This window comes from Alligator mississippiensis, chromosome 5 (assembly GCF_030867095.1).
Source record: "Alligator mississippiensis isolate rAllMis1 chromosome 5, rAllMis1, whole genome shotgun sequence".
Lineage (NCBI taxonomy): Eukaryota > Metazoa > Chordata > Crocodylia > Alligatoridae > Alligator > Alligator mississippiensis.
Window position 1 is genome coordinate 9,967,286 of NC_081828.1, and position 21,686 is coordinate 9,988,971.

Below are 21,686 nucleotides of genomic sequence, written 5' to 3' on the forward strand. Positions count from 1 at the left end.
ACAAGTTCGCAGGGCCACTTTCTCCCTCCCTTTCTGGGGAACAAATATGAGCGTAGAAGAGGCATTTTCTTACAATATTATTTGGTTACTAAAAAGCTGAAGGGGGGGAAGAGCTTGATTATCCAAATGGGAACCCCAGTTTTGTAGGATCTTCCATTTGTTTGAACTAATATAGTAGTTCATTAGATAAAGAGATAAACCAGCAAAAAGTGCATGCATTTCCCATGTCTGTGGGAAAGCTGAACAGCCTCCAGACGAGAAAAAAAAAACAAAAAACAAAAACTTTTGAGAACATGCAAAATTTTTAAAACCAAATTCCTAACTCATTCTAGCAATACATCCACATTTCCTTACTCGTGTTCCAGGCTGGCTATTTATAAAATCCCATTCCTTTCTCCAGTAGCTGGTGTGAGGGCATTAGCACACATTAGAATGCAAATTTAACAGTGGTATAATTCCTACTTCCCATAAGGACTTTGGATTTAAAATTTTTCTATTTCACTTCAGGAGAATAGAGTGAAAATCTCTGCTATCATTACCTCCCTGCAATTTCCTAAATCACTCATTTTTAAACGGCACTAAAAAACACACTGGAAAACAAAACCTTAATACCAGATAGCTTAAATTCTTGAGGCAAAACTGTTGCTAAAGAGCTTAACAGACATTTACTTATTAAATCTGTTTCTACCTAGGAGATCTTAAACCTCCCCCCTTCTAAAGCGCCTAGGTAGATGAGCCTATTTGTTTGGGAGTCTGCAAGTCTCCTACATAAAAAGAAAACAAATGTACCCAAGAGTACAGCTCTGTAGCCAGAAACATCCAGTCATCTTGCAGTGCAGGTTTCCAGAACATCTGTTCTACAAACCTAATTATCCCCCATTGCACAGATGCAAAAGCCATCTGAAATGTTAGCACCTGAGAGAGATGATGCAAGCCCTTTTAAAATTAATTTTAAAAAATAACAGTTTAACAATACAGCCATCAGATAAGGGGTTGATGAACTTGATATTATAATCCTTGAAAGGCACTTGCTAACGAAGGGTCACAAGGTACAAACGTTTGGGTGGGAGTAGCCTCTCTCCTCTATCAGGACCAGTCCTCTGTACAGGAGCTGGGAATAGGTCTACACGCAGTCAACCACCTGCAGAAACACCCCTAAGCTCCATGCCATGGTGGCAGTGCAGCAGAAACCCCAGAGTCCTGCTGTACTTCGGGGCCCAAGTCAAGCCTTGCTCCTCATTCAGCCTGTGTAGGCTGCAAACCAAGAAGTTCATCAAAAGCAATCCAACATGCCTTCCAGGTCCTGACTTCCAACACCTCTTCACCCCATTTCCCCATCTTGATTGCACTTAGTCAAGCAAAAAAAAGAAACAAGACCGATTCATAGAGGAACTCAGCTTCTTGTCAGTCACACGGGGTGGATGGCCATGGTGCAGCCCTCAAAGCACAACACAGATGGGGAAGGAGCAGCACAGGTGACCCAAACTGGTTGAGGGCAACCCTCAGGTTTCTCTCAAAATATTAGTGTAAACCTAAGCCAAATGTGTTTGGAAACATGCACATAATCCTCCTGACAATATATGTCACTTCACTGAACGGCTACAGGCTGCTCCTTTACACCCGAGCCAGCCTGGTTCCCAATTCCATGTTCACCATGGGTGAGCCTTGTGCACCATCTGCAGGAAACGAGCCAAGGCTGGCACCGGTGAGGCCAAGGTCTCACCTCTTAAAGAATCACTACACCCTGCCAGAAACCTTTCACAACCATGCAAGTTAATCCCACTAGCTGATACGGTCAACCCAGCCTTCAGTAATATATTTAATAGTAATTTGTATTCCAAAACAACTGCATTTTTTTTTTTTAATTTAAAAAGTTCCCTTTTCTCCTGTCCAGAAGCTGGAAAATTAGAAGGGATCTCTATAGTCCTTATCAGCTGAACTAAAGTGTTCGATCTGAAAGAGTCAGTTTGGCAAAAACCAATCAGAAGCATGCTCCCTTGAGTTCATACCCCTATTATGAGCTACCATGTGATGGGGCTGTGTGCAGCAGGAGGATCCTAGAAGGGAGTGAAGATTGCCTGAAGGCACTTGGCTAACTATTATTTATTGCTGTCAGACTGCAACTGAGCACTATGATTCTTTAGATATCTTACATATTTCCAGGAGAATGCTATTAGTGCTATCTGCGTAACAGGACCCGAAATATGTAACGTAATTTACTACATATAAAAAAATTAAATAAACCAGGTAATAGAATTAGAGAGGTTTACAATGACTGAACAAATACTCACTTAGCTATGACTAAGGAGTTCTTGTGATGCAATTCAATAGCACTGCAGATTAATGGGAGACAGCCGGTTCCAAAGCAGACTGAGGAGCTGCAGAGGGTTTGTTTTTGTTTGTTTGTTTGGGGGGGGGGGGGGTTGGCAGTCCAAATACATTGTACAATAGTTAAAAAAAGCTGAGCTTCAAGTCCACTTCAAAAATCAGCCAGCAAGTGGAAAGACCAACTTCAAGTTTCAAGGCTTCTAAGCTTTGGTTTGGGTAGGCTCCAGGGAAAGGTTATCAGATGTCTTCAGTTTTCACAGCACAACCTACAGACTGCTCCATGGAGTGACTCTGCCCCATGAAAAATGCTTCTCATTTCCCTTAATTTCAAGCCTGTTCTGACAAAGAACAGTAAGGCTGGGGTAAGCCTATGGCGTATAATTAGGTAAATACAGTATAAATAGAACATATTATATTTATAATGTAGAACTCAAGCCAAACCTGACCCTTCTGCTCCAAAAATACGGGCCCCTGGAACATGAACAGGAGGAGCCCCTCCTTTGGCCAGAGGACCTAGTGCTTCCAAAACGCAGTTAAGCAGGTCTGTCCAGCAGAAAGCAGTATTTAAAATACTCATTAACCAACATGTTACAGAAGGAAGGAAGAACACAGTTTCCCTCAGGCTGGGCTCAATCTATGAATGTTATTACTCAAAGAATGCAAGTTTTCAGGTAAACTCAACTAAATTGTCTTGTTCCTCAATGTGCTAAAGACCCCTTATCAGGAATTTTTCCTAACAACATGCTTTGGTTTTCTTTCATCTGTTGACATTAAAAAGTAAAATAAATTGCACTTATTCCATCTTCCCTTCAGGAGGCTATTATGGCCCAGAGAAGACCAGAATTATGCCAGTGGCTGAATGACCAATCTGCAGAATCTGGTCCTGTAGCCACCTTACTAGAGCGACTTCTCTGCACGTGAAACTACCTGACAAACATAAGGGCTCAAAAATGCTCTATGCAAGTCATGTACAAGTAGCAGTTTTGTATACCTCCAATCTTTGCAGCAACACTTCACAGCCATGGGCAACTTTCACGTCCTGACATCCCCTTGGGGTGCTGGAGAGCAAGAATGGAAAAGAACTGTGCCCACAATTCCTCCACAGCTCTATGGCAAGTCTCATTGGCATGATTAATGGAAGATATCCATTAGTCCTATTTTGACCAAAATGGCAGAAGACAATCATTTTATCCCACAAACACCTTTATTTCCTCTTCATTCACTCCCCCTTTTTGTGTGATGTAGCTTCAGAGAGAGTAATGAAGCCTCGATCCAAGATTGTTCCAAAAAGATTTCAGGTATTCGCAGCTCCCTTGACTTTGGGACAGGAAAGCCCAGCTCCCATCACAGGGCCTGCTTAGGGGTCTCAAAGGAGTGGCCTTGAGTTTGATATCCTGGAACTAGCTGTCCAGGAGGGTGTGAACATATTTCTATCCCTCTCAGGCTCATGGGGTCCACTTCCCACCAAAGACCCCTCCTGCACTCTCTGGTACCAGCATGGACCACTGTGTCCAAGTTCTCTATTTCCAGAGCAGGGGAACATGCATTTTGAACCAGCTGCTCATTAAGTCGAGTGGAGTGAGGCTGCTGGTGTAAGCACTGGAGAAACATGATCTTCCACCAGGCACATGCCCTTTCAGACACTGCTTCCCTCTGGACGTCATCTTATTTTTGCCCAAGTTTTTCTCTCCACCTTTATTTCTCCTCCCCTCAGAAAGCAAAGTGGATCCAAGAAAAAAATCCCCTGAAGAAACTAGTATAGCCCTGGGACGCAGTTGGGACTTGGGAGCCAAATTACTGAGCTAAAATGCTAATCCAAAATCTAAACTCAAGTGCTGAGGATTTCTCCAGAGGCCTCTGCCTCAGAGGCTGAATTAAACCTTCCTGCCACTGATCAGGCAAAACAGAACTGATAGAAATTCATACATGAAACTTCCACTACCACCAACAACTGGCAGCTGCGGCTCTCCTCCTAGGCTGAAAGCAGGACGAGGCATCCACTGTAAGGCTTTAGCACAAAAAACATATTCCTCCAAATTCAAGAAGCTTAAATAAGACCAACCCCTCATGTCTAATTTCTCAGCATTTCTCTAGCAATCTATGGATAGCAGCACCAGTGGGGATAGGTAGAAAATTATGGGAAACCCCATGAGATATCAATAGTGTGTGCATAGCTCATCTCAAAGTCCTTAGACCCAAAAGCCTGGATCCTGTGCATAATTTAAGTAAAGCTCATGGAGGAGCATAACACACAAGCATGCAAATAAAAAAAGTTAACAAGTTTTGGAAAGTTCTTTTCAAATCAGTTGGAGGCAATTTGTTCAAAGTCAAATGGCAAAACTTGCAGGCTTTTGCGTGTCGAGCTGCTATGAAAATCTCTACTCATGTAGCAACAACACAAAAGGTTAAAGTAGCTGATACTCACCAGTAATTACCATATAAAAATGACATTACACATACTCTTTTCCACGATAAAGGTCAAGTTGATGTATTGAATAACCACTCCTTCAAGAAACTCAAATCCATGTGAATAGGCAAATGCAAAACAGTAACACCAAAATAATCCAGATTTCAAGGTGGTATAGCAATCAGTGTTTGTTTTTTTTAAACTAAAGCCTCCAAGGATTTCAAGTCCTTGCCCCAGTTTCCCTCCCAGTTTACTCTTGACCACAAAAATATCTGTATCTTCCAATAATGCCTTCTCATCATTTTGGATAAGGAGGTCCAAATATGACTGTATCTGGAGAACCAATGTCATTCTTGCTCCAATTTACAGGGGGAGGGGGACAGTCTCCTTGAAAACAATATAGCAAGATACTACACAATCTCCTTATGCCACAGCAATCACTGAGCAAGCTGCCTTTGCCAGATTCAACCTTATGCTCATCTGCACCGGGGGAAGGGGGAGAAGGAAATCAGATTCAGATCCTAAGCCTGTTTTCCCCAGCTGATACCACTTTGTGCTGCTAATAAGCCTCAAACATGATCCTAGTGTTTCAGCACCTTTCACGTCTCTGTCTGAAGATAAAGCCAGTCATTCTTCAACAAAAAAGCATAGATGACCCAGCACCGAAGTGCAACACTTAATAATCCACAAGAGGGCACATCCCTGACCCTCAGAAAACCCTACAACAGCCACCCAGCACAGGCAGATCAAGAACAGCAGCCAGCAAGGAAAACACACTTTGGTTTCAAGCTTCCTCCGAAAGACTAAATTATCCTAACAGGTAAATCTAAGTGTGGATGAAGGTGTCAGACAGGCAGCCCTCACAGCTGAAGTTCCTCCTTATCCACAGCACAATCCTGGCTCCAGCTGAGGCAGCTTCCCCCAAATTGATGTGTTCCAATCCAGACTTCAAGAGATCATCTCAGCCCTTAGAGCAAGCATCCGTGGCTACTCGGTCAACCAAAAGATGTTGATTTAGTGGCCGTTTTGTTTTCTAGATGCACATTCACTAGGAACTTGCCCGAGTCCACTGAACATTTTCATACCCCAAATATTCACTGAATAGCGATTCCTTGTGCAAGTTTATGATGCGAATGAGATTTGAGCCCATTGAGGACAAGTTCCAATTCCCAGAGCCACCCAGCCTCCATGAGTGACCTTCTAATCAGAGCACATCTAGTTTAGAGCTCGTTTTTGGGGGGAAAAGAATCACTTTGATGAACTGAACACTTTTCTGCACGCTGAATTTAGCAGCTTAAGGTGCAGTGTGCGTGCGTGCACAAGAATTGTCAATCCTTCCCATGACTACTTACAAAATAGGTCAGCAGCACTCATGTAATCTTGTGCATAATCGACTCCAACAAGCTGCCTGACACCCTCATCAGGCTTTGCACAATCTCCTTCAACATCAGGCCAAGAGAGTGCTGATAAAGGCTTTGCGAGTTGCCAATGAAGGCCAGGCTCACAGTGGAACTGTGAGCACTGGCAAGACCCATGCAGAAGCCCTGCAATAGAAAGGGGTCCAGCAAAGGCAGTAAAGCAAGGAGGCAGGCCTTGCAAAGACATTGTGACCGTCAGGCACTTATGTTTTATATTTCAATGAAGTCTGCAGCCCTGAAGAGAAACCTACTGTATTGCCTGTCACCCTCCTCTGTGAGGGGGTGTCTGCATTTATATCACAGGCCAGATGATTTTGCCCTTAGTCCACACTCCAACTCTTTGAAGTGCTTTGCTACCATCAGAGCCCCTCCAGCCAAGAAATACTGAATGGATCTGGTTCCTTTCAGCACCTGTCAATGCAGCTCCCTAATCCTTATTCAACTGCAGGGATCAACATTAACTGGCACCTTGGGCAGATATACATAGCATATGGAATAAAAGAAAGAAAAAAAATAGGACAAATTTAGCTTTCAGGAACACTAATGCACTGAAAACAGCTATGCCTCCAAGTGCAGCAGGCAATTTCTTTGTGAACCAAGTGGCAGGTTGGGATCATTCCAGTCTGTTTGAACCCATTTACCAACCATCCAGAAGGGAAACCTGTCCAGGAAATGCATCATTTAAATGGTGTGTACAACTCCAAAGAAATCACCCATTACCCACGCCACCAGTGTTAATTTGAGTACTAATTATTATTCCTATAGGTCAGAGGTGCAGCCTAGCTTACCAGCTGAAGGAAAAGTTATATCCTTTTAAACATACCAGCTCTGTAGCTAAACTGAGCAACAGGTTTTTGGGGTTTTGTTTCTTTTCTTTTTTTTTTTTGGGGGGGGGGGAGGGGAGTGAAAAGAGGGAAATAAGGAGAGAAAAGTATAAAGATACATAACAATAACGAACTAACATTTCTTAGGCATCTTAGCTACTGCTAGTTTCCTTTTCAGCCAACAGCAATATATCAGAGCAAGAACACACTCATGATCAATCGCAATGATAGGTTGATAGTGCTGTGATGATGGATGGGTGTAAAGCAGGGGCAGGAGATACTGTGGCCATGGGTGAAGTGGAGACAGCCCAACCATCACTAGAAAATTGAATGCATGAGGCTTCTCAAAACTAAAATGCAACTCAGTTCTTTTGGTTTGGAAAATAGGAAACAGTGTGCTACTTACTGACAAGCACAACTCAAGTGATCTCTTCCCATAAAACAAGCAGATTTTAATCTACCTAAATTTAGCTGTAGTGAATGGATAATTTTTAGACATGGATTCACATTGCTCCTACTGCTTTGTAGTTAGATGCAACTTTTCAGTCTGTAAAAAGTTAGCAAGAAATGGCCATCAGAAATTTGAAGTTTTAATTTTTTTTGTTTTAAACATAGGTGGAGTATTTATATGCAGTACTCAACAGCTGCTATTATACTCCATCCCAGTAGTGGCTGCATTATACTCCAAGCTACCTGCATACAGGGAGCGCTCTGGGATCCTTCAGGATGTGCTATGCTGTATAAACAGAAGTTCACCGTGGAAATTAAGACTAGCATAATGCTTCACTCACCAATTTCAACATTCTATATGCAAGTCAGGCCCTCAGGAAAAAAAAAAAAAAGCCAACTGTATTGCTAGAGATATTCCCAGCATGCAACCCCAAAAAATAAAACAGTTTGGAACTGTATGCTCTCTAAACATTTAGATGCATCTCAGTGTACTACAAACTATCACCAATACAAAGACCAGGCAAAACCATCAAACAGTCAGTAAGTCTTAGGAACAGAAAGCAAGAGAGTAAGAAACAAGAACTCACAACTCTTAATTCCAGCTTTGCCACCGACTTGCTCTTTGGCCTTGGGCTAGTCCCAGCCTCTCTACTTCAGTTTTCACATTTACAAAATGAAGAAAAAAAAATTAAAAAAAAAAATGCTTAACTGGGCTAAAAAGCAACTAGTGAAGATTCACAATGTGCGCAATACCAGACACTGATTTTTACTACAGATGGTGATGCAATTTTATCAAACTGAGTGGAACCAGGAGCTAGATACTGCATGCGAAAGCCTAGTTCTGAGGGTCTCACTCTCTGTGCATCAATAAATACAAAAGAAATGGGGACATTTGTCTTTGTTTATAAGCAGCACCATGGACACAGGCATGATTCATGCTGAGAAAAATGACATGCCGATCTGTAATTTTACATCAGGAATCATCCGCTGTCCTTTGTCTGTTCTTGGAGGAAAGATGCCAATGGTCTTCCTGCATCAGATTTTCATGTTTGTGACTCCTCCTGGGGGCAAACAAAGTGGTTTCACATCTGGAAGAACTCGGTCCAGCAAACCCAGCAGGGTTTAAATGATATATAATCTTTGCACAATCAGCAAACCAAGCAGCTGGTGTTGTGGCAGACTATAGCACTGCCATCCGGTAGAGGTAAATCTGGAGACAACACTCACTCAACCAGACCAATCAAAATAACAAGACCACCAAGGTATTGAAGAACACAGCTGATTTTATTCTCTAGAGGAAGCAGGGAGACAAAGAAAGGTGATGCACAAAAAGACCCAGACTTTGGACCTGGAGAGGGTTTTCATTCACTGTTGCATCTAGAAATAGTGACACGATAACAGGCATTACAGTGGAAAACAGGTTCAGGAAATAAACATGCAAGAAACAGAGAGGTTGGAAATTATAAAAAATAGCAACTCCCCCGCCCGCAAAAAAAAGTTGGGGGGACCCCTCTGGGATTTAAACCCCAGTTATGCACACATGGATAAGAGGCACAGAAGAGTTCACCAGAGAGATAGGCCCTGCCCACACTGACTAATGATACTAGAATGGAGGCTTTTAAAATTGTGCTCTCACCTACAGGGATGCAGGGAGAAGCATCAAGCACTATGATCTGATCAAAACACCAGTAAAAACAATGGGAGTTTCTTCCTTGACTTTGGCCCCTGAGTTCTCAGTTACAACGCTATTCAGCTAGCACAGCATTTGGGAAACCATCAGGTGCATACACATTAGGGAGACCAGGCTCAAACCCTGAAAGCGCACTGAAGAAACTTGCAGTGAGAACAGTCCTGTATCCCAGATTGGATACAGCCTCGCATGTCTTAAATGGATTTTTTTTTAATTTGTCAAAGAGAAAGTCCCTTCAGGTTTTGTAAGTCGCAGACTGAGCTCCTGTTCCCATGGAAACTGAGCCCCTGTTTGTTCTGGCATCTGGTACAGTTCCAAGCATACTTTTAAGCATTTAATAAATATTAATACTATAAAAATAATATTGATGTGCAAAAAACAAAACATTTCTTTTAAAACAATTTGACAGCAAGACTTCTTTAGTGAGGCTCTGGTTAATAGTTGTCAAAGTTATTCTAAACCCATTATAAATCTCATTCTCTAATGGTATCTAAAACTCTACTGTTACAGTCACTCCTGACATCAGCTCCGCATGGTTAAACTAATTACCAGGCCCTGACCTAGGCTAACAAAAAGCAGGAAGCCCAAAATAAAAACGGATATGTTTTTATTAGCCCCATAACCGTATTTGGATTGGCACTGGATGAGGTTTCTGCCCCAAGCTCTGCTACTGACTTGCATAATCATGAGCAAGTCACTTAACTAGGGGTGCAACGATAAAGATTTTCTTGGCCAATATTGATAGCCGATTATTATTAACCATCTATATAAAAAATCGGCCAATACCGATCCAATAACCAATTTACAGGAATGCAGCTGGGCAGCATGGACAGCAGCACCCTGCTGTTAAGTCTGTGGAGGGGAAGGGGCAGATCAAGGCCCCCACCATGAGGGAGGGAATGAGGCAGGGGCTGGGGGTGCTGCCTAGCCAGGACGGTAAGTGGGACCCAGAGCTGGGGCAGGGAGTGGGACAGAACCACAGGTGGGTCATCAAGGGGATCAGCATCCTGGTGCTTAAAAAGTGACAGTGGGGGCACCTGAACTAAGATGAGCTTTAGTTAAAGTACAACCACCGCCATTTTTAAGAACAGGGACACTTAACAGGAGTGGAACCAAGGAGGGCAAAGGCAGATGTGGGCTGCCCACTGTGAGCTTGGGGCTCTCTGCTCTGCTGCCTCTGCCCAAAGGGCTCCGCACCAGCTGCACATCCCCTGCCTGCCTGACAGCGGGAGGTACAACTCACCACCACCACTGCTGCCAGGCAAGCAAGGGACACAGCCGACACAGAGCTCCCAGGGCAAAGGCAACATGGTGACCCCAGAGCCCACAGCAGGCAGCCCACATCCAACCCCATGCACAAATCTTGGGGAGGAACATGCCCCCCCTCCACATCTCCCCTGGGGGTTGTATGCAGTGGCGGGGAGCCACCTCTCCTCCCTACCCTCCTGCAACTCCATCCTGCCCCGTGCCCAGGTCCCATTCACCACCCTGGCTGGGCAGTGCTCCCTGCCCCACTCCCTCCGTCACCATGGGAGCCTCAATCTGCCCCCCACCCCATACCTCCCCCACAGACTTACCTGCAGGGTACTGCTCTCCACACTGCCCAGCTGCATTCCTGCATGCAGCTGTGCATATGCACATGGCATCCATGGGCCCCAGCCAGAAGGCATATTATATTTGAAAAAAAAATCAGCTACACCAGCCAAAAAAAGCCAACAGCCAATACTGTTAATCTTCCTTTTGTCGGTGCCAATCCGATAAGGCACCGATATATTGGTGCACCTCTACATTTACACCATCTGTGCTGGTTTCTCCATCCACACAATGGGATTATGGTACCTTCGAGTAGCATGTAGATAAATCACCTTAAAGCAATATGCCAATCATCTGGCAATTTCAACATAAGTCAGATTCAAATCTCATATGCACAGCAAGGTTTCTGACTCAGATCTCTAGAGACAGATGCATGTTCAATTTCAGTTTCAGGGCAAAGGTCACAAATGGCTCCAGTCAGAAACAGAACTCACGTCCCCTGGACCCACCACCTACCCATGGCCAGGCTGTGTCTACTATGCAGGCATTCAAGGTGAAGCTTTACACCCCACTCAGTGTATCCGGCCTTCCCTTAACTCAAAGTTCGACTCCTGGCATTATTTGAACATTTCTTTTTTGTAAGGCGTTCACAGCATTTTTGTAGCACCTCGATTATATGTTAAAAGTTACCCTTTGTTCCAGCCAGAACGATCACTCTGCAGACAAATTTGCATTAATTATGTCACAAGGCACAGTCCTCCCATCCCCCACTGCAGCAATCTAAATATTAATGATTTTAACAGGAAAAGGAGTTTTAGAAAAATTAGGCTCAGCATTTTTAACACTTCCCAAATGTGTAGCATAAAACGGAATGGTTTCCCTTTGGCTAGGACCAGCTGCTTGTGCTGAAGGAGAGCTGCACAGGAACTCAAGCCACTTTGAACAGGGACACTGCAAGAGTGCAGTGAAACAAAGAGCAATGGGAACCTTCACTCCCAAACTGAACCCACATTTTTCTAGGTGCCTGGAGGAAAAAAAACAAAATTATTTATCTAACGAAACCAGCAAGAGAGTGAGAAGAAATACTAGAACAAATTCATCTAGCTTCAGCAGCCTCAGAAATCACATCATGGATGAATTTGGCCCATTGAGTAAACTTCCACTACATTGTAGTTTGCCTTGCTCCCAGAGCAGTGTGGTTTGCCAACATCATTAGTAAAGATGACGATCAAAGAAGATGGGAAAAAGCAGCAAGTAAAGTGTAGCTTCAGGGTTCTCTCTCCCTTAGACATGGAATCAGTATTTGCCAAACTTTTTCAAGCCTCTATAAAGAGCCATAGATTTTTAGCAAAATTTATCTAGAAAAAAACCTAATGCTCCTTTAAGAAGAGAAGTAATTTAACTAAACTTGCAGCCAAAGGGACTGGCAGGGCTACATTACATGCTGCGAGTTCCATCTCTGAACGCATGATTGGCCCCTCTCAATTCAGTTGCAATTTGTTCAGTTCACTCCATAATATTTACCTATGGTTTAAAATTATATCCACGAGCAGTTTATGCCCTACAATAAATTATCCTAAGTAAGGATCAATACAGCAACAATCAATAAGCAACATGGCCATTGCAGGTCTGCACTACCAAACCGGGAACAGATCAATGTTTGTTTTTAGCTCTGTATTTATTAAAACGCTGTGACTACAGATTAGCCATCTTGACTCGAAATGTACGATTGTTTCATGTCCTCCGAAATGGGAACAGAGAGTGTTTTGATAAATAAAACGGAGACATTGTTGTGACTTGATATTCAATAAGCATATTGCTATCCTGAGCTAAAATGTTACTTTTCACATCTCCAGTGGTCTTTTTTGACATCAGAAAAGTTTTAATCTTGTGAATCGCTACAATGTCCTGCTCTGTCTCCACAGCTGCATGCATGGCCCTTGCTGGCGTGGCTCTACTTCATTTGTCAAATCCCATTCTCTGCTCCTTCTCTCTAACCTTAGTCCCCCTGGTGGCGACTCCCTGGCTAAAGCACCCCTCTGTGGTTTTAATACTTGATCTTTTGTGCATTTCCCACCACCACCAGGGCCAGAACCAATGGCAAAACATACTGACAGCAGAGCAGAAGAGCATGTTACACACACACAAAACAACGTGAAGGCAGATGGCACTCCTTATACATGTGTAGCAGCTGTCACATCAAGGAATCCTGAATCCTACAGCACTTCCCAGATCACACACATGCAGCATCAGGGAAATGTGGCCATCTCTCAGGCAAAGGGCAGCATCTCCCTAGCTCAAAAAATGCTGCACCAGAGTAAGAAGAGAAACAGCAGTGACAGACCACAGAAAATCATCATCATGGAAACTCTGCAGGGCAGACCCGACTATGCACAGGAAAGCATTTTCTAGCATTAAGACCTAGATCCAGCAAGATGCTGATCTCTCTCAAATCCCACTGACTGCAATGAAAGCCAGGGTGGTTGATGCCCATCAGGTGGGACTCAGCACTATGCTGCAGCAGGTCTTCTGACATAACCATATTAATACAATTTACACCAGACTTAGGGGACATCTCTCCCCCTTTTTCCAGAAACTTAAGGAAAAAAAAAAAAAAAACAAAAAACCCAGAAGACAATATCCTGCAGCTGGGTTTTGCCACACAACTTGCCTCTTCCCCTATCTCTCCAGAGAGTGCTAGAAGAGTGACTCGGCTATCAGCCAGCCTGCAGCATGGCCCTAGGGAAGCACAAGGTGTAGGGAAATGTGAAGCTGCTCCAGCTACCCCGAGTGTGTGTCCTGCTGTCAGGATCACAGATTGCAAGGATTGCAGGCTGCCAAGCACATGCCCTGCAGTAAAGAGTGGCCCATCCTGCTGCCCCTCAGCACCATCCTGCCCAGCAGTCTACCTGGAGCAGAGGATGTCTGTCAGCCTTGTTCTGCTGCTCAAATTCAAGAGACAGAATTTTTTTCCCCTAAGAAAATGCAGAAAGATTCTGAAATGGAGAGAAAAGCAGCTCTGTATCAGGTGAACTCCCTGGAGGCAGACTGAATAATACTATTAAACTTGCCTCATAGCTTTTATTTCTTTAAAGAGATCAGCTGAAACCACTTCTAATTTTTTGCAATCAGAACATTTGCAATTTATCAATGGTGATACATTTAAATAGAGATTTTCCAGTCTCCTCTGATGATCCTAGAAGCTAGTTTAAGATAACCTGGAGCCTTATACACAGCAAAGAAATGAAGCCCCGTCACACACACACACACACACACACACACACACACACACAAGTATCCGACTGAAAAACAGTGCCAATTTGAGCCCAGCATATTGTATCCACTTCCCTTGTAACATCTCTCAAGCTTTTTGCTATCTCTGCACCGGTGCAGCTAGCTCCACAAGAAAAAAAAAAAAAAAAAAAAAAAAGAAAAAAACCTCATGGCTTAACTGAGCCAAAAACCTTACACATCCAAGTGAGGATACAGGAGAACAGAAGTCCTGCTCAAAGAAATCCTTCCTTGGCCTGTAGCTCTAGAAGCCTTCAACCCAAGGGCAACCAAAACCCAATGTCTGGTTGACCCAATAGTTAAAAATCGGGCCCTCGGGGGCCTGCCCATTCTAAACTAGACAGCTGTAAAGCAAAGTCAGGATTGTACCACATGGACACCTCAGGTAAGCAGATCCACTGCCCCCAGGTATCAAGCCTTGGGAAACAAGTTACATTCTTCCCAGTAAAGGTGATGACTCTGGAGCTGTATAGAGTCCATGCATCAGTACGTGGTAGCCTACAGCCACACACATGCAACTTTATTCTACTTACCACCACAGCCACCCTCCCTGTCTTCCCACCATGAAAAGCATCCTTTCTTGTACACAGGAAAGGGAAAGTGAATGTGTAGCAGCAGGGGAAGTTGCTAGGATGTCAACCCTAGAGATGGATACCCTTTGTACTGCATGGGCTGGGGCAGTACAAGCTTTCTACAGGCTGCTTGGTCCAAACCTGGTGCCTATGGCCTATTCAAGCCACTGGACTCTGCTGAGGCCACTCCTTATTGCTGGTTTTTATTATGTGCACATCAGTCCAACAGGAACCAGACTAAGAACAAATAACTCTCTTCCAATAAGCCATCACTAGCAATCATACACAGATTTAACTTATCCTGTATCGCTTTATCAGCTTCCCCAGCTTTATAGTTCTCTAACTAGAGACATAATTTCTCAATATCCCAGTCAATGAAGATTTAACTGTTATTCTCTTGGAAGATTAATGACAGGCTTGAAGAGGCATGCAGAACTTCTCCCCTCCCTGAACACATCTCTTCAAGTTACAGTTCCTCCTTCATGAAGTACAGTTACAGTCCAAAAAAAAAAACAAACAAAAAAAAAAAAAACACACAAAAAAAACAAAAAACCAACAACTGAGTGAGCACGCACACATCTCACCACCCACCCACCCCACTTCATCCCCAACCAACCTGCACATATCTGATGACAGTAACAACAAATCCTCGCTCTAATTTCCCAGTCCTGTTAGCACTGCAGAGACAACTTCAGTAGGGCACTGAGTTCTCCCTGGTCCACTCTTTTATCCCAATTTCTCTCCATAATGGGCCTTTGCTCTTTTAAAAAATACTCATGGAAGATCATTATGTTCTCAATGAGCAAAGCTGTGCCTATGCAGTTCCAATCTTCCCTCCTAGGCCGGTATCTCCCATCTTCTAGTTCTTATAGCTATTCTCCAGAGCCCCTTCAGTCTGCCTTCCTATTCTGAGTGGCATTCACAGTCTGTCATGTGATGCATCCCCTTAGGTATTCTTGAAATATCCAAAATTACCAAAAATCAGTTAATACACCATCCTGTAAACACTGAAAGGCACCATACAAATTGAATGATACACCGGCTCATAACAGCAAGGTCAAAGGAAGACCTTCCTGATATTCTAAAGAATCTTCCTGGGTGACGTTGGAATGATTTAGATATTTTAATTAAACTGAACACACATAAAGGGATACATGTGCGAGTATGTAATAGCCTCACAGTTCTCCCCCCACCCCACTGATAAAGAACATCACATGATAAATATACTGTACAAAACCAACTGGCGTGTGACTAATTAATAATCCAATTAGTTTGAGGGGCAAATCCTGTTGGTCTTACTCATATGCAGCCATGTGAGTCTACTGCCTACTCTCAGGAATGATCCCACTGCCCTAAAAACCTTATAGCCATATCCTCCATGAACTACAGTAGGGTATGTGACTGGTTAACGATGAAAGAGAGATGATAAAAGATTGTCTCTCTTTAAAATAAATTAAAAAAAAAAAAAAGCATTAAATAGCTTACTAACTCCAAATTCATCTTGGATATGAGCCCACTAAAATCCACCGAGATATATCAGGAATAAATCTGACCCTACAACATGCGAGTGCTCTACAACTGTGTTCCATATCAGAGGTCTTAAAAATTGGGATTAAGTTGCCCTCTACATGCAGTATCTAGAGGAGATCACTTCCCTTCTTCTCCTTGACCCCCCATTGATCCACATGCATTCTGTATCTAACACATGACAAAACAAGACGATGAACTGCTCCCACAAATTAGGATGGAAAAGAGTTAGTGGAATGAGGGAAAAATCCAGACTACTTGCTGGATTACTACTACAAATCTGATACTGCTTGCTAAGAATAAGAATATTGCTTGCTCTAGAATCCCAAATTCTTTTGTAAAGGACAGCTGACCCCTAGCCATGGAGCAAAGTGACTGTGTGTACTGGAGATAAATTCCAGCAAGAGACACATGAAGAACCACCAACTCAGCAACTCCTTGCTTTCCCCACAGAGTAAATTGCCACCTTCTCAGAGAACCCTAGGCATACACTGAAGCATTTTGTAACTGCGAGCATTTAATTTGTGCAACCACAAGTACCAGCATATTTTATAGGTACATAAATTATATGCTAGCCGTGTGAGGGTTACTTGATTTCTCTCATCAAGTGAAGATAAATCCAGTAAGGAAGCAAACTAACACAAACATTTTACATTCAAAAAAATTATAGACAAGTTCTCTGTGGGATTTAGGAGCAGCACGGTCCACTTCAGCATTTGCTGCCAGAGGAATAGAGCGTACCGTTTCTACTCTCAGTCACTGCTTTAGAAGTTAGCTATGGAAAATTCAAAATGCTCAATATATACAGTGTTTTGAATTTATACATGTTGTTATACCAGCAACAGAAGAAGCATGCTAATCTAATAACAAGAGCACATGGAATGGATACAATATGCACATGGGTGCATATTATATCTTTCTACACGGCATAGCTGTATAATTTGAAGGGAGGTACATGCACACACACACCCCTGAGGTTTTATTTTTAAATAATTCTAGAAAAAGAAACAAAAATGTCTAGCAGTAGGAAAATACAAGCTAGCAAAAACCACCATGTGAAAAGATTCACAGTTACATCGGGGCTCTCCACGTCACTTAAACAGCCCACAGTAAACTCCGTGTTAACTAAATGAACAGTGCCCACCATCAGCATGTATTTTTATAAGACACTTGTATTTATACACCATCTTGCACTCCAAATTAAAGTGTGGTAGGTATCTTTTTTTTTTACATATGTACAAAAGTCCCCTTCACTAACATTTTAAAACAACCAATACCCCTCACAACCTATATATATATATTTTTTTTACAAAACAATTTTTAAAAAAGTTCTTAAATAAAACACAATTACAAAGTCTGACTGTTGTAACAAGGCATAATTCAAATCAGATCAGATCTACTTCACAATTACTTGTATACTCCTTCTTCCTTGAGGTACAACAGTTATGAGGAAGAACATAAGAAAAAACAAAAACAAAAAACCACCCGACTGCTGCCTTGTTCACAGCAAGAATGACTAAAGTCCCAACGATTTCAACGGGATTACTCATGCTGTAAAATACTGCTCAGCGTGAGCAGGGATGCCAAAATGTGGTGTAGAGGAAACCAGCCCATTCAAGATCTCACAATCTTCCACTAAAGTCAATGGGTGTTTGTTTGTATAAAATGTTAACCCAAAAAAGGATTGTAGAGAAATATTAAACAGGTTAAAAAAAGAAGACGACTTGTGAGGGTAATATCAAGAGGAGGATATTCATGTAATGAAAACCCAACAAACATGACTAACTTAGGCTGCTATGCATCACCCGTGCTGTGCTCCGATGGCGGATGAAGTCACCAGAGCTCACCCAGCCGAGTTACAACGAGGTTGATGCCCTGGCTACCAGCACCCGACGCAGTCTGCAACTCTCCAGCCAGGACACTGGAAGTCTAGGGCAGCTGCCACATGAAAACGTTACAATACAACGCTGCTCCAAAACATAGAGGCACTTCCCTTCCTCACGGACAAGCTGCTCCGCTTTCCCACGTGCCCGACACACTTAGCTCTGCCACCCACATCGCCGTGCGCTGAACAACCGGGGGGTTGGTCTCGACGCGTACCCTTCAGACACCAGAGAAACAGAGGGGAAACCCCGATCCTCCCTGCTCCAAAAGCACCGGTCCTCGACGTGCGGCCAGTTACCAAGACCACCGCCGCACTGGTTGTATGCGGGCCTGTGACACCACCACGCACCGCCAGAAGCACGGCTCTCTTGGAAACAACCCGATGCTCTTATGTGTGTCCGTAAATAAATACGACCTGCTATTTCAGCCCGGCTTCCCTCGGCCTCCCCAGGGACTTATGAAGAGGGGCTCAACGAGGGGCTGAACCTAAAAATATTAAGATTTCCTCTCAGGCCCCTTCTTGCCCCAAACACTGGCAGGGAACTTTTCCTCAGGAGAAGCAGGACCCCCCCATCTCCCAGCCCTAACGTCTGAAATGGAGCGCGTGTGGAGGGGGCTGAAGTGAAGTGAAGTGAAGTGAAGTGAAGTGAAGTGAAGTGAAGTGAAGGGGGGGGGGGGGGGAGGGTGTAAGGTGCAGACAATTCTCTGCCTCTTTTAATTTTCAAACCTGGGGCTGGACAACGCCTCACGCCGCGGCGAGCTCTGAGCGCCGCCCCCCCCCAGGCACCTCCGGGGCCCAGGCCGCGCGCCCCGCTCCCCGGCCACGTGACCTATCGGGCGTTCAGCCGCAGCCAATCCGCGCGGGCGCCGGCAGCAGCAGCCGCTTCATTCATAAAAAAGGGAGCGGGCGGATACGCGCGTGGCCCGGGGAGCTCCCGCGCGTGGGCTGCTGCACCCCGCCCCCCTCCCACGCCGGGGACTCACGGCAGTCCGCCTCGTCGCTGTTGTCCGAGCAGTCGTCGTCCTCGTCGCATTTCCAGACGGCCGGGATGCAGCGCTCGTTCCGGCACTGGAACTGGTTCACGTCGCACTCCTTGGCGGCGCCTGCGGGCAGCGCACACGGGCATGGGCGTGGGGCACAGCCGCGTGCCAACCTCCCCCCCGAGACTGCCCCACGCGCCCCCCCCCAGCATGCATCGCCATCCCCTCCATGCATGCACGCACCCCCCACACGCATGCATGCGGGCCCCACCTGCGCGTTGCAGCTGGAGCAGCAGCAGCAGGAGCTGGAGCAGCAGCAGCCTCCGCCGCCGCCGCGCTAGCGCCGCCCGGCCCATGGCTCGCCGCCGCCCCGTGTTTACTGCGGGCGGCCGCTTCCTCCGCCGCGTGCATTTCAAGCCGGGCCGCGGCGCTCCCTCCCCACTGGGCGGGCTCTGCGCGCCGCGCCGCCGCCGCCGCTGCCGCCGGGGATGGGCGGGAGTGGACGGGGATGCTGCCTCGCCCCGCCCCGCCCCGCCCCGCCCGGCCTCCGGCTGCCTCTGCTCTGCTCTGCTCTGCTCTGCTCCGCCGCCACGTGCTGCCAGGGGCAGCGGCGGCTCCGGGTCGGGCCCGGCTGCGGGGCGGCCGCTCGTTGTGAAGCGCGCACGGGCCCTTTCTTGCCAGATTCACCCGTACCGGCGCCCGGACGCGCTGTGCCCTTCGCCGGTTAATTGCCTGATAATGCCGGGCCGCCGGCGGCTGCTCTGCCCTTTGCCCCTGCAGAGTTACTGCAGGGTTGGGGGTGAATGGCGGGGTATATGCCAGGCCTAGCTCCTGGTCCCAAGGTCGCACCCGTCCTCCTCCTCGTTTTACCGAGGAAGCTGCATCTGTGCTCTTTTAAAGGGCTTCAAGACAATATTATTACTAATGCTGTTTGTACTAATGTGTGTATATATATGTGTGTGTGTGTGCGTTCAGTTGTTAGTGTCATGGTGCACAGCTCCAGTCACACTCAGTTCACTTGGTCTTTCCGTCTCCACAAGAGGCCACGCCGTGATACAGGAGACTGGTACCGATAGTCTGCAGGATGGACCTATAGTCTGACCCAGTAAATGGCAATTCTTATGTTCTTGTGATCTTATTCCCACTCCCCACCCGGCCAGATGCAGCTTGTGGCCCCAATGCCTGCCCAGGATGGGTGCAGCCCCCTTTGGCCATGCAGAGGCAGCCTGGCCCCGATTCAGCCATGTGGGGACAAGGAGCCTGGTCCAGCCCCATCTGGCTGTGAGGACACAGGGAGCACGGGTATTTGGCAGCAGGGGAGGGTGGCTGCTCCCCCATTGCCAAATGTCCTGACCCACAGGGAGCCTGGCAGGCCAGATGTTGTGGCTCCATGGGCTGCATTTGGCCCATGGGTCAGAGAACGAGCGCTCCTGTGTTAGTAGCCCCATACTAATAATACGTTCATGTTAACATGGCAGTGCTCATCATGCCACCAAAGTGAATGGGACTTCAGTACTTCTGACTTTTTTTTTTTTCCCTTTGTCATACCAGGGATTTCATACTCACATAATCATCTGTACTTCACATATTTTAAACAAAATTATGTGCAGCTGTAAAAGGCAGCAAACTCCTTTCAACTGGCCAAGCAATCTGAACTGTTTCACAAAACAATGCGCAAAACCATGACCGACGATAGGGTCAGGTATATGAAGCATCTGCCACACCTGGAGATACTGAAAAGGCTAAGATGCTTTAGTATGGAAAGGAGAGGGATGAGGGGGAATATGATACACATCTTTAAAACCATGACGAATGTAAATAAAGTGAATAGGGAACTTACTCACCAAGTTCCAGATTACAAGAAGCAGGAGGCATCCACAGAAATGATCAGAAAGCATCCTTTTTATTATTATTTATTATTATATGCGTAGCTAACTTGTGGAACTCATTGCTCAGGGGGTTGTAGAGGCAGATAGCATAGTTGGATTTGAGAAGGGATTCGATAAATTCCTGGCAAACAAATCCATTGGGAGCTCTCAAATAAAATAAATCGGGGATGTATCCTCTGATACCCCTAAACCAATGACCGTGGACCCCAGGGAGGGTTTGGCACAGTATGATCATTCTAGACATGCCCTTTTCATAGACGCTCTCTCTAAAGCAACTACTACTTGCTACTGTCAGAAACAGGAAACTAGGTTGGATGGGGGATCACCCAATATGGGGCTTTTTGTATTCTTCTTAAATCACATGGAAACAAATGAATAAGCCTAGGGAGCAGGGCCTAAGTTCATCTCTCCATCCAGTGCCTGTCCCAATTGGGCCCTTTTCCTGATTAGCGCTTATGGATACCACTGTAATAATAATATATTTGGTTATAGTAAATTAACACTGCAGCAGTATTTATGCCATCAAAGTAAATGTTATTTCAGTCCTTTTAAATTACATTTTCCAGGAAGCAGCAACTTACTCCTAACAAGTCACAAAAGAGTGTAGACTGATACATGCAAGGTCTTAGTCTAAGAGTGATTTTAACAATTTTTTGACAAAACTGTTGTCAATTCAGAAACATTAAATGGAGGAAACAAAGTAATAGACATTTAATAGTTTAAAATCCCTTCTTAAACTTAAATAAGACTTAATCCTCTGCTTCTCACTCAGGCAGAAGTTCTGCTGACTTCCAAAAGGGTCTGTAATTAAAAATGCATTTGTTTCTTTAAACAGAAAATTCGACTGCCATTAATCAACAGTGTGGCTAATGCCTATGAACAATATAAAGAG

The 21,686-nt window shown here is 44.9% G+C and overlaps 1 protein-coding gene across 4 annotated transcripts in view; it reads right to left on the reverse strand.

Annotated features, from left to right (window-relative positions):
* The window catches only part of LRP8 (LDL receptor related protein 8), a 252,239-nt gene extending 232,888 nt beyond the window's left edge, over positions 1 to 19,351 (reverse strand). For 3 of the 4 annotated variants that reach the window (XM_019479236.2, XM_014598722.3, XM_019479234.2), the window contains exons 1-2: positions 19,177 to 19,351; positions 18,909 to 19,028 (exon numbers count right to left, since the gene is read on the reverse strand). In XM_019479236.2, the coding sequence (XP_019334781.1) occupies positions 18,909 to 19,028; positions 19,177 to 19,261 (205 nt within the window). In that variant the 5' untranslated portion in view covers positions 19,262 to 19,351. The remainder of the gene's footprint in view (positions 1 to 18,908; positions 19,029 to 19,176) is intronic. The other variant, XM_014598721.3, reaches the window with a different exon arrangement.
* Positions 19,352 to 21,686: the final 2,335 nt, after the last annotated feature.